At 44.6% G+C, this 17,589-nt stretch overlaps 1 protein-coding gene across 7 annotated transcripts in view; it reads left to right on the forward strand.

Annotated features, from left to right (window-relative positions):
- Positions 1 to 17,589, forward strand: part of KALRN (kalirin RhoGEF kinase) — a 669,312-nt gene that overhangs the window by 55,207 nt on the left and 596,516 nt on the right. For 2 of the 7 annotated variants that reach the window (XM_053903451.1, XM_053903455.1), the window contains exon 1: positions 9,241 to 9,479. The exons of 4 other annotated variants lie outside the window; for them this stretch is intronic. In XM_053903451.1, the coding sequence (XP_053759426.1) occupies positions 9,413 to 9,479 (67 nt within the window). In that variant the 5' untranslated portion in view covers positions 9,241 to 9,412. Of the gene's footprint in view, positions 1 to 9,240; positions 9,480 to 17,589 lie in introns of those variants that run through there. One more of the 7 variants, XM_053903457.1, reaches the window with a different exon arrangement.

Here is a 17,589-nt window from a genome sequence, read left to right on the forward strand (position 1 = left end):
ATTGGTTTCCATACAACACCCAGTGCTCATCCCAACAGGTGCCCTCCTCAGTGGGCTTTTAATATATTTTATTCAAACTTTTTGAGCTGCAAATTTAAGGATTAGAAAAGGCAGCTCTTTTTGTCAAAGCGTGCAACTAAATCAGACATATTTACTTCCTGTCAGAGAAAATCTGACTTCTTTTTATTTTTTTTTCTTTTTTTTTAATTAAAAATTTTTTTTAATTTATTTTTTTCACCATTTTATTTAATTTGTTTTTTAAAATTTACATCCAAGTTAGTTAGCATATAGTGCAATAATGATTTCAGGAGTAGATTTCTTAATGCCCCTTACCCATTTAGCCCATCCCCCTCCCTCAACCCCTCCAGTAACTCTCTGTTCTCCATATTTGAGAGTGTCTTATGTTTTGTCCCCCTCCCTGTTTTTATATTATTTTTGCTTCCCTTCCCTTATGTTCATCTGTTTTGTCTCTTTAAGTCCTCATATGAGTGAAGAAATCTGACTTCTTTTTAAAAATGGAAGCAAGCATGTTAATTAGACACCCTCTGTGACAACCCTTTCTTCAGGATTCTAATTCCAAGATAGGTATATAGGTAGATAAAAAAGATACAGTCCTGAGACTAGCCATACTTTTGTCTTGTAGATGAAATAAGGTACAATCCTTTTCAGTGCTTCCTTGGTGATTTCATCCAATCTTGTGGCTTTAATTGTTCTCCATTCACCAATGACTTCATTTTCATTTTATCTATTACACTCTGACAGGCCACCCCCAGTCTTAGTGGCTTAGGACAACAATTTGTTGTTTCTCATGATTATGAGGGTTGATGATGCAGTTCTTCTGTTTTACGTAGTGTCTGCCTGGGTGCTCGGAGGGCTGGAAGCTCCCCGGCTGGCCACACTCACACAGCGGCAGTCGGTGTGGATTCGGCTGGGACCAGCTGCAGTTCTCGTCCCAGGTCTTTGCTTCTCTTTCACGTGGCCTTTCCATGTGGCTTGTGCTTCTCACCATGTGGCAGCTGGACTCCAAGAACAGTTTTATTTATTTTTGACTTCATCATCTTAAGAGGTCTTTTAAAAAGTTAGGTGATGTAGTCCAAAGGTCAAAATTCAAAAGTTGTGAAAAGATATACAGTGAAAAGTATTCCTTTCACTGGTATTTTCCAGCCCTTATTTTTCTTAATTGATTTGTATATACATACAGAGATTTTAAAAAATGCCTATATAAGCCACCGTATTGAGTTTTGTGTCTTGCTTAGGAAAACCTTCCCACCCTAAGGCTATAAAAACTTTTCTTCTTCTTTTTTAAAGGTTTATTTATTTTTGAGAGAGAGCTTGCGAGTATGGGGAGACAGGGAGAGAGGGGGACAGAGTATCTGAAGTTGGCTCCACGCTGACAGCACTGAGCCTGATAAGAGGCTCGAACTCATAAACCATGAGATCATGACACAGGCTAAAGTTGGACACTCAACCGACTGAGCCACTCAGGTAACCCTAAAACCTTTTCTTCTTGAAGTTGTATAGTTTGTTCTTCTTCATGGGTATTTTTAAGTAGGCTTTCCTGTGTACATGCTATAAGACCAGACTGATGGGCTTTTAGGGAAGCCACATGGTTGAAGGACCTGGAAACTCCAGCAGGGAGCTCCATAAAGTTTCTCACCTCCTCAGTGCTGAGGGTCACCCACACCATTCATGTGGGCATAGTCAAAGGATTTTTGATAATTGAATCTTTCTTGGAACTTTCTTTTTTTAAAATTGTTTTTAAATGTTTATTTTTGAGAGAGAAAGAGACAGAGCATGAGGTGGGGGCAGGGGGAGAGAGAGAGGGAGACATAGAATCTGAAGCAGGCTCCAGGCTCTGACCTGTCAGTGCAGAGCCCAATGCGGGGCTCAAACTCGTGAACCACAAGATCATGACCTAAGAGGAACTCAGATGCCCAACTGACTGAGCCACCCAGGTGCCGCTTTCTTGGAACTTTCTAACCTGTCTTAGAGCAGGGGGAAAAAGCCAGATGAATTGGGGCAGTTGGGTAAGTAAGCTCTAGGAATCTGCCTCTGCCTGGCAGGTAGAGAAGCTGGGGGATTTGGTGTTGTGACTTTTCCCTAACTCAGGACTTCATAAGGGACATTTGGCTTAGAGTTGTCCTCAATGGCAAAACTGACACTGTTTTTTACTGGTTTATCTGTCCACTTAGGCTGTATGTAGTGAGAATTTCATACACTGATATGAGTTTTTTTCTATTGTAGAGAATGCACTAACTTTATTAAGCACCTACCATATATTAGGTATAGTGCTTCATATTTTGAATGTTATTTTGTTTTTTCCTCATGAAGGTCATTCCAATTTTATAACATCATCCTTATCTTCATCCAAAAGATGAAGAAACATAGATATACAGAAGTGATTTGTCTCAAATTACTCAGCTAGAAAAAGGGATTTGAAATTTGGGATTTGAATGCAAAGCTCAGGTCCTTTCCCAACACTAGAAGGTTTCAAATTAGCAGTATAAGCAGATTAGAAAGAGATTATTTATAGATTTACAGGAATTAGTTATTTTTGAGAACCATAAGCAGAATTCATTTGCTAAGAAGTAAAGTGATGATGGCAACTGATTCTTTTCTTTTTGAAAATAAAAGCCAAGGAAGTATGTAGCTACTATGGTTATCTATCCTTGGGGTGTGTGTAGGGGGGGGTGGGTAAGGGTATTCATGTGAGTCAAATATTCTGATGTGATAGTGGATTACCCTATGAAACACTCACAGAAAAAAACCCATTAGAATATAGAAAAAAATGTTTAGTTCTAGATACATGCTAGCCAAAATTTAATATTTCTTTAATGGGACAATGGGCTCTTTTTGATCCTGTTTAACTTCACATTCATTATTATCAACCCCAGTCATTATAGCCTGGTGCCTATTTAGCCTGATTTTATTGGGGGGGGGTGAGGGGAGGGGGGCTATTTGGAAAAATTCGTGTAGGAGATGGTGAAGGCATGGGATGAAAACAGGAGAGAGAAGGGAGAGAATTCTCCTCAGTGGGGCTCCCTGTGGGCTGGGTGAGGTGTAAGGTTTCTGCTGTGGTGACTGACAACTTAGGTTTTCCTGATTCTGTGTTGATGAACTGTGAGAATTAAGAGACGAGAGAAATGGTTAAGAAAAACCTCACCAGGGTAAATGGACCCCAAGCTTGAGGTGGCCTTTAGTTTTTTGAGTCATACCACCTCTCTTGATGGGTGAAGAAACTGTTCTTAGTGGAGGTAAGATGGAGGCACCACCATACTGGCTGTGGGAAACAGGAGATAATAAAGAACCCTCTGGATTGATTACCTAGGCCTCTTGGGTTGGGTTCTGAGGTGTTCTCTCCAAGTATTGATTAGCTTTTCTTTTTTGTCTTCAAGGAAAACTACTTTATAATGTAGGTGCTGTAGAGAAGGCAACCTACCAGGTAGTCATGTTCTGAGTAGGAAATGGGAGGTCATGGGAGTGAGTTAAGGAGAACAGTGGAGGCACCAGCTCCTGTGAGTTGTCTTCATCAAGATGGCCTAACAGGCTAATATCTATGAGACTTAGGGAAGATAGTCTTGGAATCTCCTCCTTGCCTCCAGTGTGCATCCCCACCTCTGCTTATCTAAGGCCTGGACTTCCATGCCCTTCCTTTTTTTTTCTTTAACAATGGAATAAATTTGGGGCACCTGGGTGGCTCAGTCAGTTGAGAGGCTGTCTTCAGCTCAGGACATGATCTCATGGTTTGTGAGTTTGAGCCCTGCATCGGGCTCTCTGCTGTCAGTACAGAGCCCACTTCAGAGTCTCTGTCTTCCTCTCTCCCTGCCCCTCCCCCACTTTCTCTCTCTTTCTCTCTTTCAAATAAATAAACATTAAAAAAACTTTAACAATGGAATAAATTTACTTGTTATTCCAGATCATAATTGGTACAAATTAAGCTTTTTGTCATCAGAACATGTACATATACAAAAATCCCCAAAATAAAATGTTAATTTAGCATCTCCCATGATGGTAGAAATACACCATGTTACTTTTTCTATTTCCTTTTTAAAAATTAAGATATGATTGGCATATAACATTATATTAGTTTTAGGTATATAACATAGGGATTCAATATTTGTATATATTGCAAAATGATCACCATGATAAGTCTAGTTAACATCACTCACTATATATAGTTACATTTTTTTTCTTGTGATGAGAACTTTTAAGATCCACTCTTAACAACTTTCATAATATGCAATATGGTATTATTAACTATAGTCACTGTGCTGTACATTACATCCCTGTGACTTATTTATTTTATTACTAGAAATTTGTACCTTTTGACTGCCTTCACCCATTTGCCCTCTCCCCTACTTTCTGACAAACACCAGTCTGTTCTCTGTATCTATGAGCTTGCATCCCCCCCCACTTCCTTTGAAGCAATATCTTTTGCCAAAATGTAAATACTTCCCAAGGGCCTAAATGTAAAGATCTCATCATAAAGACCTTACAGGGGATGAGATTATCATGATACTCTTCACATGCCCGGGATGGGAAAGCTTTGAAGAGGTAGAGAAAGATGGGATGAGTCTGGCTCTTGGGGCATGGGGCGGGGGGAGGGGGGGTTGGGGATGGTGTGCTGTGGTTGGATATTCAGGGCAACATGGGGTTCTGTTGACTGGTGGGGGTAGGGGAAGTATAAATACTCAGAGCAAGGTAAGGGAGTTTCTCCATTAAACAGTTTGGCTTAGAACCTCGTGTGGTGAAATGTTGTGTGCAGTCTTCATGAGCTGGGGGCTCCCCAGCCAACGGATACTTAAAGATCTCAGCAGAGGTTGGAGGTGAGCAAGGATGAAAGCGACAAAAAAGCCAGGGCAAACAGGCTAATCAGCTTCTGCCTTTCCCTCCTGCTGCCTGGCCTGATATTTGAGGTGACATTTAAAGTTATTGTACAGATGTGCGGTGGAGCCAAGGCAGAACGAATGCTTTCTGGAGCCTGCGGAGAGAGATGAGACTGATGATTTCCCAGCCTTCTGGCTAGCAGCGTCTCAACACCTCCGTTTGGGTCCCTCTAATGGACCTTGGGAGGTAGGACATCCCTTTACCATCCAGGACACTCTAGTCTGCTTTGAGACTCGGAAACTCCCTGCCTACTGGACTCTTAGGGTATATGGGGAGGTGGGTACACTCTAGAATTCAACCAGAACAGTTAAATGAAGTCAGTGCCTTGTGTAAGAGAGGAGAGCTGGGGACAGAATCATCTGGGGAGCTTGTTAAATATGCAGGCCTCTGGGAGTGAGGCCTAGTTATCTGCATGGATAACAAACCCTCTAAGGTGATTCTGCTGCCCATTAAACTTTGAGAACCTCTGAGGTAGAGAATGAATGGGGTTAGCTGGAAAAGGCCTCTTGGGAGAGGTGGACTTGAATTTCAGTGTGATAGGTGATACTTGTCATAGGTGCTGTCTTCAGGTGCGGACCTAAGGAGCCTGTTCACCTGGGGATACTAGGCTCTCACAGGAGAGACTGGGGTGGCGGTGGGGGGTCCTTCCCATCCCATAGATGGTGTTGCTGAGAATGTGCTGCCACAGGCTCACTTCAACACTTGGGTGCTAATCGCCAAGGGGACAGAAGTGGTGTGGGAGGTGGCTGGGGATGGTGTCTGCTGGAGTGTTTGATTCATGTTGCAACTGAAGCACAGCTTGCAGGGCAAAATGGCAGCCTGATGGAGCTCACTTCCTGGGGCATGGTGGGGGGAAGAACGCCATGTCGACGGATTGTCTCCACTCTGGTATGCTACCATATGACCTCTTGTGTGGCCTCCACTTGTCTGAGAGCCCCGTGTGTCCAAGGAGCTGGCCAGTGCTGCTGTGGGATTGGTGGTCATTGTCCCAGGAGATGAGTGGGAAAGATTTGGGACATGATTGGTTCTCTCCTCCCTCTGTGCTGTTTGCCTTCTGCTCCATACACTGTGCTGGCTTTATCTGATCGGGAACACAGTGTTTTCATGTTGGGGTGGGTGGAGAGAGGGAGAAAGAACAGTGCCAAGTTAAGAAGAAGGATCAGTGAAGAGAAGGCATCATATCTATGATGTGACATTGAGTAACCAGTGATCCTCCAGATGGGCATCAGTCCTCTGGAATGGACAGGCTGTTTGCTGGACTGAAGATGCTACTTGTCCCTGGAGAATATGTCCCTGTAGCCAGGTAGGTGGGCTGGAGGGCCCATGCCAATGGCAATGGCCATGCTTGTTTTGATCATGAGGAAAGAAGGAGCCACTGAGGAAGCATTGTTTAAGACGAAACAACAGCAACAAAAGTTAATAAAGCTCTGTCCTGGCCAATACTCTGTCCTTTCTAATTGCACTGCAGCTAAATGGAAACTCTCAGAGTTTCTTGGAACATTTTATTCAACTTCTGGAGGTGCTGCATTTACACTAAGGCTTATGAGGCTCTGTGGGGGTTGGAGAAATGAGCAGTGGTGGGCCAGCGAGCTCTAAGGAGCCCAGCTTGATAGGTTAGAGCTGATTTTAGTAAAATTCCTGGCTGAATGGGTTCATCCTGGGCCTAACCCAACAGGTGATGCTTATGTTTCTAGGTTCATAGTTGTGTGGGGAGGTGTTTACACCCATATTGTTCTTTAACAGATTTATTCCTTTTCTCTTTTTGAGGCTTTATTTATTCCCTTTCTCTTTTTTTTATTCTTTTCTCTTTTTTGAGGCTGTGTGGAATTGCCCTTGATTACTAGAGGGAGGGGAACAGGGCCAGCTGCTTTCTTCTAGCCCAAGTGGGACATGGGATAGAGTACTCCTGTTCACACCATTCCACACAGTCACTGGAACTGTCTTGCCACAGCCCATCTCTGTCTAGGTCTCCTGCATGGTGGGAGAGCCATGTGTGCCCCTCTCCCACCTCCCACCCTCCATTTCGGATTTCTCCCAAGTTGTGTTCTGGGAAGCCCCCTTTGGCATTCTTCTTAGGAGACGCTCTCCCTTGGCAGCCACAGCCAGGAGCTAAAGAGAAAGGTGAAGGCCATTAATGAGGCCTGCTTACCTCAGCCTGTGCCCATGGTATGTCATCTGTATCCCGGAGGGACATCCTGTTGGGAAGTAGCCATGTTTCCCCAGTCCCTGCCCTACTGTGAGGGCTTCCATGGCTCTGGGAAAGATGTCACAGTTCCTCGGGGAACATTCCAGAGCCCCAGAAACTCTCTTTGGGAGGACACAGATGGTACATATCTCTTTCTCAGCCCAGCTACCTACTAGGCATTTGACTCTAAGCAAGTTATTTAACCTCTTGGAATGTGGGTTTTCTCTTCAGTAGACTGGGGAAAATGATCCCTGTCCTACAGACCTTGTGGGGCTGTTCAGAGACCCAAAGTAGATGATGGATATGAAAGTACTTTGTGAGCCAAAAAAGTACTGGCTACACCTGAATGATGGATTTTATTGTTTGGGAAGGAAAGGGGAGCCTCCGGGGTCAGTGCACTGCTGTCTGGAGAGAGGAGGGGCTTGCATTCTTGTGTTAACTACAGGCTGGAGTCTTGTCCATTTAAGGTAATAACAAAATAATACTATTGGAGCCAGAGAGGTGGCTTCCAGGCAGTCTGTCTGCTCAGTCCCACTACTGCCCTTTCAGAAGGAACCACGATGCAGGGTGGTGCTGGTGCAGGGGCCAGGGGGTGGGGAGGTTGTGTCTGCGCTCACTTTCTCGGCTCCCTCCTAGCTCTTATCCCCACCCTCCCCCAGCCTCCGCCTCAGTCTGAGTTCTGTCAGGATCTTTGGCCTGTCTCAGCTCAGGGGCCTAAAGCTCCCAGGAAGGGAGGACTGAGGGAGGATTGCTCCCACCGGCTGCCCAATGAAGAACAGAAGGCCTGGGAAGCTAACATTTCTGTTAGGACAGTGAGAAGGCATTACTGGTTTGGCTGAAGCTGACACAAAAGCTGTGATGGGTGTGCACAGGGCTGCCAGGTACTTTTTAGGCTTAGAGGACAGAGTGGTCCCAGAAGCTAGAGTCCCCTTGGGTTTCACTTCTGTGAGCAGGACTCCCAGTCACTAGGGGTGCAGCCTCACTGCATGGGTGGCCAGTCCACTATAGAATGGGCTCCCAGCAGGGCAGGCATGGGGAGCCCCATCATCTTCCTACGGGCTTTAGCCAGTGCCCACGAACTGAGGTGCCATAGTGCATTCCTCTCCTTGCCATGAGAATGAAATTGTGTGGCATTCCCAGACTCACTTGCCTGTTCATTTATTCAGTAAGTAAATACTCGAGCACTTGTCAAGTTCAAGGCACTATGTGAAGTACATTGGGGGACACAACGATAATTACGAAGCAGTTCCTATGTTCGTGGAGTTTATGATCAAGTAAGGCAGCAGAGTCCTAGACAAGGAGAACGTGAAATGGAATATAAAGGGGAAGACCAGAGATGGCTGCCCAGTATGCGGTAGTTGAGTTAGACATTGGGAAAATCAGAGGAAGCCATGCTGTTGGCAGGAAGAGCAGGAGCAAAGGCAGAGAGGTAGGAAACCGTGGAATGTACGGACATGTGGGTGTGAAGGAGAGGGGTTGAGAGGTCAGGAGGATGAATGCTTGAGCACTGCTCTCCATTGAGTGCTATACCAGAAATGGCACATTTTTCCTTTCCTGGGAACCTCACAATGTTTCCGTGGGGCAGATGCTTTTCTCTCCAGTTTATAAGGAGGGAGCTGGGGCTAAGGGAGTTGAAACTTGGTTGAAGCCAGGCAACTATTAAGTGGTAACAGGATTTGAACCCATGACTGTGTGACTCCAGAGCCTGTGCTATCTCCATGATAACAGGATCCACAAATGGACATAGGGAGTAAGGGGCTGTGGCCTTTTTCTGCTCATGTGAGTCTAGCATTCTTGGACAGGAGTGTCTCTGGTCCCTGTGGAGTGAGGCAGTGAGACTCTGGGTCTTCTGGGCAGGCCTTGGAATCCTGGATGACTGAGCTCCTGGCTTCCCACCCCAGTCCTATTAAGGGAGCCACTGGCCTCTGTCGTGAGAGGCAGGGAAAGCCAAATGTTGAGGTATTCTGGAATGAAATTTAAGACATGACCTAGAATGTGGATTTTCATTCCCAAGACCACCTCTAACCTTGCCTCTTTGTGACAGCTCTCCCTGCCTCCCCCCCGCCCCGCCCCCCACATCTCTGACCTCCTCTTGGGCCCCTGCAGACTAGGTCTGCACAAGGCGGCGGTGTTCTGCACTTGTTCCTTTGTTGCTGTGAAACGGCTCCGGCACAGTCAGCCTCTGTGTGGGAGGACTGGTGGCTGTCTTCACAGGCAGGCATTTGCTCAGAGCAGGCTGCGTGTGAGCCCAGCATCAAGTAATTCCGGCCTCCTCGAGTCGGAGGTGGTGGGATGAGGCTCTGCTGAGGGACTGGCTGTGAAGGATGAGTTCAGGGTGGGATGACGGACCGCTTCTGGGACCAGTGGTATCTCTGGTATCTCCGCCTGCTCCGGCTGCTGGATCGAGGTATTCCTGAGTGAGTGTGTGTGTGTGTGTGTGTGTGTGTGTGTGCGTGCGCGCGAAAGAGAGAGAGAGGCAGAAACATGCCCATGGAAAGACACAGAGTGTGGGGAGCAGGGAGCAAAAAGAGAGAACAGGGAATGAAACAGGGGAGTAGCCAACCCATGGAAAGTAAAGACAGGCTGTTTTTCTTGGGACATTTGTGACCCAGCTGGGAATTGGGATCACAGTGCCATTTGGGGAGCATCTGTATATCAGCATCTCATTTCTTGCTGGTTTTTTTTTTTTTTTTTTTTTTTTTTTTTTAAATCAAGCTCCATACTATAGTCAAAGACAAGTGTTGCAGGGCTTTTGATAGATCACTTTGAGAAGCCATGTAACGAGGAGAATGGTCCCTGCATCAAGAAGCTGGAAACAAACAGATGTAGGCTCAGATCTCAGCTCTGCCACTTACCAGCTCTGTGACCTTAGGCTGATTCATGTGACTTTTCTCAGCTTGGTTCCCCATCTGTAAAATGGGCTTGGTAAAGACCTATTTGCTAGGGTTGTTGGGGAATTATTATTTAATTTATACCTATAAAACACATGACATAATGTCTGGTGCACAATAGGTGCTTTGTAAGTGTTCATTTCCTCTTTACATGCCTTTCAGCATCATGGAGCTATATAGCACCTGTGCTGAGGACAGCTCCTTTTGTGGATTATCTGTAGATAGAGCCGGTTCAGAATTTGCAGTCAGTGGAACGAGAAGGGAAAGTCAGTTTTATTCCTCAGGTTAATCTAACCTTAATACATTTCACCCTCACATATTAATGTGTTTTAAATCTCTTGATAATGTGATGCAAATTCAGATACTCTGCTGTAAGGGAAAGCCACTACTAACTTGGTTGAGTAATTTTAAAAATATTGAGTGCTATTTTTAAAAGCTTTGGCTCCTTTAAGAGGTTTTGGCAAGAATGAGATCAAACCCCTGATGGAAAAGATGGTCCTGGGGAAGCCCTGCTGTATACCCAAGGTGTATTCATCTCCATTGGGAACATTCTTAGGTATGCCAGGAGGTCAGTATAAGGCAGAAGCAGAAAGCTGCACAGAGCAGGTGAACCAGGGCTCTTATCAGGGAGAAATTAAAGATGGAGGACACATGTGAAAAGCAGTCTCTCACTGGCACTGAGAAACAGGCCAGTGGGAGCCCAGACTGGAGAGGAGATGAGAGTGTTAGGAGAGCCAGAACTTCTTACAGGTGGAGGTCATAGACTGGGGGACAGGGAAGAAGATCATAAGTGTGAATCCCCCTTACCTGTGTGATCTCAGGCAAGTTACTTAAACTCTCTGTGCCTCCTTTCCTTCATTATAAACAGGGTGATGATGGTAATAATAGCACTGACCTAGAGCGTTGCTGTAAGGGTTGAGTGAGAAACTACAAGTGAAATACTTTACCCCAGTGCTTGGTATGAAGAAACTGACCCGTAAATGTTAGTTTTTATTACCAGGACAGTTAATTCTCACTCTCCTACAAACATCCTGGGAAAAACAGGAGCAGGTGGTATGGAATAACCAGTAGCTGAGAAAAGTCTAATTAAGAATTATTAGAAGCTTAGAGACAATTTATACTTATGTGAATTAAAACAAATTCAAACTAACATATGATACTAATTAGAAGAAGAGATTAGATGTTAGTGTATAAGGTATAATAATAATTTATTTATTTTATTTTTTGAAAATGCTTGAATCCATGAATTGCAAACTTAGCTTCAAGTTCTGGCTTCATTACTTTCCAAGTGCCCTTGAATAAATGGTTTACTCTCAAATGGAACCTCAGTTTGTTAATTGAAAACTGGGAATATTATACCAATACTTATATTATAGAATTTTGGGGAAATTTATTGTTAGTGCATGTAAAAGTATCAGTCATTTGGGGTGTCTGGGTGGCTCTTGATTTGGGGTCAGGTCATGATCTCATAGCTGTGGGATCAAGCCCCACATTGGGATCTATGCTGAGCATGGAGCCTGCTTGAGATTCTCTCTTTCTGTCTCTGTGCCTCTCCCCTTCTCTCGTGCATGCTCACTCTCTCTCAAAATAAATAAATAAATAAACATTAAAAAAAAGAAAAAAGTGTCAAACATTCTTGAAATGCCAGATTAATACATTTATGGATTTGTGGATTAACCTGTGCCCCTGGATAGCAAAAGTTGGTTGCCAGAATTGTGTGTTCTTCCATGAATGTTTTGTCATCATGTATGGCTGTAGATGAAAGTTTACGGTCTTTCATAAACAGTGTCTCTAGGGTTTTCTTTACTATGAGGCTTTAAATTAGCCCTTCTTGTGAAGGGTATTTTATTTCTAGGCTTCTGGGGTTGAATGTTAAGTTGCCCAGTTCTGGTTAGTGGGTGTCCTAGTACTATACGTGTACATGTGTGCACCCTCACATCTGTATTCAAGCACAAGTTTTGGATAGAGAGCACCTCTCTAGCAGCTAATGTTACCTAACATTGTCTAGACAATGGCATGATTTCAAGTGGCGTGCTAGATTGAGATAACTCATGGGAAATGCTCAGTAAATATTTGTTGAATGGATGGATGGATGAATGATGAACCCCGTCCTCCCAGGCGGTGAACGAAGTTCTCTTAGATCTCTTCTTAGTGTATCAGAATTTAGCTCCCTTCATCTGTTTTAGGATTTCATGTCATTTCACCCTCATTATTGTCATGCCTCATGTCATCTTGAAAGTAACAGGGCTCAAGAAAGTGAGGAGAGGATAAGAAATGAGAAGAAGGGGGGAAATGATGAGCTCAGCCCAGGAAATTGAAATAATCGACAAGCTGTGTGCTGCCTGAGTCATTCTCTTGGCTGTGACTGGGGCATACAGGAATCTGTGATTTGACACATCTAGGAAAGGGGAGGAAACAGAACACATCGTGGAGCGGAAATAAACTTTACTGAGAAATGACAGTGATTGCTTGGTGATTGCAGATGAACCTTTTGTCTCCCCCATCATTTAAAAAAAGTTAAGGGTGAGGATTTTAAATAATAAAAGGGATTGTTTTTTAGGTCTTGTAGTTAACTATGTGTAAGGATATTTTTAGTCTATATGTAAGGACCTATATGATAGTGAACTACCAACTTGCTCAGACATGGTTATTTTGATGATTTATTTTGTTAATAGCAGACGCAGTTTTTATGGTGTTTGTTACTGGGTGTTGGTCAATTCTGCTGACTGTTCTGTGCTTACAGACAGTGACTGAGGAGATGGTTCCTGTGGTAGGTAGGGCTGCTCATGGAAAGAAAGGAGCTCATGCAGATAAGAAACACGAGTAGTGTATAAGAGAAGAGAAATAACATCACTTTTTGTGGTTGTTGAGTTTTGGCATGTCCTTGGGGACCTGACATGCGAAGCGGGGGTTTACATTTCTTTGTTTACGCGTAATCATGTTGGAGTGAAAGAGGAAGAGAGAGAAGACTGGTGGCTCCTTCTTCATAGGGCATTGGCAGTGTTTCCACCATATGGAATGTCTACCACTGGTTGTCGTGAGATGATTTTAGGTGATTTACAGATGTCGCTGGAGGGTCTTTTGCTGGTCACTGCCTGGTGCTGTCCAGCAGACATTCTGTTCTGCCTGGTGTCTGTTTCTGTTGTGCTGTCCCCTGTCCCCACCCCCACTTCATCCAACGCAGGCCCTCTTCAGCCCCACTCATCTCTCAGATCGCCCCTCACTTCTAGCAGCCCCGCTTGGGTCTCATACTCAGCCTTGCCTTCATCTCTGACCCCAGCTTCTCTGCTTCCACAGCCTCTCTCTCTCCTTAGGGCTGCTTCTTTTTTTCTTTTTTCTTTTTTTAATGTTTATTTATTTTTGAGACAGAGAGAGAGACAGAGTACGAGCCGGGGAGGGGCAGAGAGAGAGGGAGACACAGAATCTGAAGCAGGCTCCAGGCTCTGAGCTGTCAGCACAGAGCCTGACACAGGGCTCAAACCTATGAGCCATGAGATCATGACCTGAGCTGAAGTTGGACACTTAACCAACTGAGCCACCCAGGCACCCCTCTCCCTAGGGCTTCTTTAAGGGCACGGCCTCCTATAGGCACTTGCTACCTGTAACCCCATTCTCTGGCATTCTTCTGTTAGTCTCCAACCTATCTCCAAGCTTCCTATTTTCCTCACCCCATGCCTGTGCCAGCTTTGCCCTGCATCCTGGGTCTTCTGTCTTTCCCTGCCTCCTAACTTGAGTGCTTTTCTCTCTCAGGAGCAACTGTCTTTTCTTCTTTTGCCCCTGCCTTTTTATGTCACCTTGCCATTATCCTCAGTACAGTAGTTTCTTTTTAAAATAAATTTAAGTAAAATGGAATTGATTTAAAATACTATTGAGGAAATAACTGTAGGAGGTAATGGATATGGTTAAATGATGTCAGAAGTACATAAATGACTGATGTGTGGAAAACTTAAGTGATACATTGAATTTACAACATGGTTTTTAGACTGCTAATTTCTTCTTGGTGTTTTGTCCATATTCTTGTAGGTACCACACAGTACTTTGGCTTCTGGGCCAGAAACCAACTGATTCTTACCCCTGGATATACATGAGAATCACCCAGGAGCTGTTAGAGAGTGCAGTGTCCAGTTCCTTTCTTCCCACCACCACCCGCAGCCAATTAAGTGAGACTTGCTGGAGCTGGACATTGGCATTTTTAAGGGCTCTGCAGGTGATTCTGATGGTAGCCAGGCTTGAGGACTGCTCATTGCCATCCTGTAACATGGATGCCAGAGAGGAAAGGCAAAAATGCCTCTTTAGCAAAATAACAAAATAAATGAGAAAATCAGCCACTACACGAGAATAGTAAACACAGGAGTAAGCATAGGAATGCACTAAGGAGTAAAATTTAAAAGAACATAATCTTTTGGGTATAATTCATGCAATTTTCTTCAAAAACTTCAACTGCAACCATTTTCTATCACTGCCTAGCTAAACCTTGACTTTCCTTATTTCTAGGAACAAAATTTTTCTTGTGTGCAGGATGTTGTCTGGCCCCAGCTTGCTTTGGGGTTTTTGCTGTCTGTTCTGGCTGCCTAAGGCTTTGGAGATTGGGATGGCAGTTTATCACTGCAGATGTCAAGCCCCTTTCATTCCTTCTTAGTATAGCCCCCAACAGCTGGGCCCTGCCCAGAATTCGAGAAACAAAAATCCCTTTCTCCTTTCTGATAGATGGGCAGTGAGGAGAGTAACTTCCCTTAAGCCTTCACAGTATTGGGCTGTAGTTCAGCCAGGAATCTGTGTTTCTCACCAAAGTTCACCTCTTCCTGTGCAGCTGCTCTCTCTTGCCTCAACCTTCACATCTCCTAAATGTCCTAATCCAAGGATTGACTCTGCCCAGGTGCAGTCAGTACAGGGTCAAGAGGCAGCTAGCTCTAATGGCTGTGTCTCTCAGGCATCCTGATTGTAGATCTCATCCTTCCCATGCCTACAGCCCTCTTCCTGGCCCTTGGTTTCCCATCACTGAAGATGGCCTGTCTGTGGTCTGCTTGCTGCTCAGTAATCTGCCCAGCTCTGGTCCCTGACTGGGTCAGGGTTGGTGTCTCTGCTTAGTCCATCTGCTTGTGGCCAGTCCCTATTGCCATGGATAGTAGGATACCCAGGTGATCCTGGACAAATGGATACCCATTTTGTTTTGGCTTGTCCTGCTTTTGTTAACTGTTGCATATGTGTGCCCAGCTTGACGTATGTCTTCTTTGTGCCAACCTTTATGACTTGTTCCTTCCCTCCTATGGTCTGTGGGAAAAAGGAGAAAAGCACACAGCATGTGTATGAAAAGTGTTGGATGGCTTCCTGCACTAGGGATTTTCCAATTAGAGGAATTTAGGTTGTAATCACCTTCCCGTTTGAGCTGAATATTCCTATATATACATAAAGAAGTTACTTTAACTTAGCTTTTTAAGTTACAAATATGTATCTCTTATAGTTATTTATTTTTTAATGTTTTATTTATTTTTGAGACACAGAGAGACAGAGCATGAGCAGGGGAGGGGCAGAGAGAGAACAAGACACAGAATCCGAAGCAGGCTCCAGGCTCTGAGCTGTGAGCACCGAGCCTGACACGGGGCTCGAACTCACGAACCGTGAGATATGACCTGAGCCGAAGTCAGACACTCAACTGACCGAGCCACCCGGGTGCCCCTCTCTTATAGTTATTTAATTGGCTTTTGGCACAAGATCACTTTTCTAAAGGGACCAAGTGTCCTGTCCAATAAATAGTTTGAGCACAGCACCACTGGAAACACCATCCCAGACAATTCTTTGTTGCTCCGCTCCAGAATCTGCCCAGAAAGCTCCGTATTTTCCTGTGCTTCCACTAGAAATGCCCCAAGCGTCTCCTTCTTATAGTTAATTCACACCCTTCCCCTTCTAAACCTTGAAACTCACATGTCTTCCGAAAAGGCTCCCCTAATTAGTCATACCTGGTTCTGTGTGGAGGCAGGTGGGCACTTAGGTGTCCATGATTAGGCGTTCCATGATACACAATGGGCTCCTGTGGGTAGTAACAGGACATGTCTCACGGGGTTGTTGTGAGCGCTGAAGGAGTTAATATGTGTGGCAGTGCCTGAGCTGAAGAAGTGCTTGGTAGGTGCATGCTGTCCTCCCAGATTTCTGCTGCTGTTATGAGCTTAGTTACTTCTGGGTGAGTGCGTTTGTGGGGGGGTCCTTTCCCCTCCCTGAGAGTGGATGTTCTCTGAGTTTAGGTCCTTGTCCCACTATCCCTTTGTGTTCTCACCCAGACACCTAGTTCAGGGTTGTTTCCAATAAATCACTTTGGCTAACAGAGTATCTGAACTCTCCAGGGAACAAAGAAAAGATACTGATTATCATGGTATTGTTAAGGAGAAAAAAAGAGAACTGTAATGATGTGACAATTCTAATGTCTTATATCTGTGGGTCCTCATTATGTATCTTTGAGATAGATTACTTTAGTCCCAATTTCCCAGATAGAAAATAGGCTTACAGAGGTTAGGTACTTTGCTAAAGCCACAGAGCTGCTATCCAGGACCGCTGACTCCCATCTGGGCTGAGTTCTCTCTATATGTGCTATGGTACAGGTGGGTGGGGAGACACTCACTTTTCCTCCAGCACACATGTTAAACTGGGGATCCTGTCCACCTCCCTTGTCAGCACATATAGAGTATATCACTGGGATGTCTTGTCTGTGGTGTGAGATCACTAGACAAGATATATCTAGGCCAAGTCCTGGGGGAAGGACACCGATAGCTGTCCTGTGAGGTGCAGGTGTGATGTTTCCATCCAGTGAGGTGGAGGTTACCGTGATGTGAGAACAGCAAAGCAGCACTTTTCTGGGTGTGGCATGGCCTCCCAGGGCCTGTTCTTCTCTTGTGACATATTCAGTGATTGCTGATAGCCAAGGGGTTGTGAGGTTGCTGTGTCCCTGGATGGTCAGAATGCCAGCTGGATTCTCAACATAAGTGAAGAGTTTACCCTTCACCTTGCAGATGGAGGCAGTTTGTTATCAAAGAAATGGCCACAGCAATACATACTGTTGGTGTTATTGCTGGCAATAGTAATCATATCTACTAAGGGTCTACGCATAGCAGGGAGCATTTGGGGATAATAAGTAGGCTTCCTGCCCTTAGAGAGCTTACAATTCAAACTCCTGAAAGACCACGATCTATCAGTAATTTCTGCGAGTCTCTGTTGACCCCTCTATCAGATGATGGATTACTAGAAGGTAGATACCTTCTAGTCATAAGGTTCCATGCTTCTATGTGGACAGTACTTGCAAATACCTGCAAAATAATATACCTGCAGTACCTAAATATATCTACATGGTGCTGTCAGGTATTATTTCATAAGAGGGAGAAATAGTCTGAATGAAAGAAGAAATGTTTGCTCATTCAATGAATGTCTTCTGAGGGCCTACTATATGCTGTGCCCAATTAAGGCTCTGGGAATACAGTGCTGAAGAAGACAGTATTCTTGTATTTATAAGACTTTATAGTCTAGTGGGGGAAGTAGACAGTAACAAATACTACAGTGGCAGGTAGGATTAATAGGACAACACTGAGTTAAGCTTCAGTGGTACTTAACTAAGAGGATGGAAGTCAGAGAGTACAGACT

This window comes from Panthera pardus, unplaced genomic scaffold, assembly GCF_024362965.1.
Source record: "Panthera pardus isolate Hobbes unplaced genomic scaffold, ASM2436296v1 HiC_scaffold_16, whole genome shotgun sequence".
NCBI classification, from domain to species: Eukaryota; Metazoa; Chordata; class Mammalia; order Carnivora; family Felidae; genus Panthera; species Panthera pardus.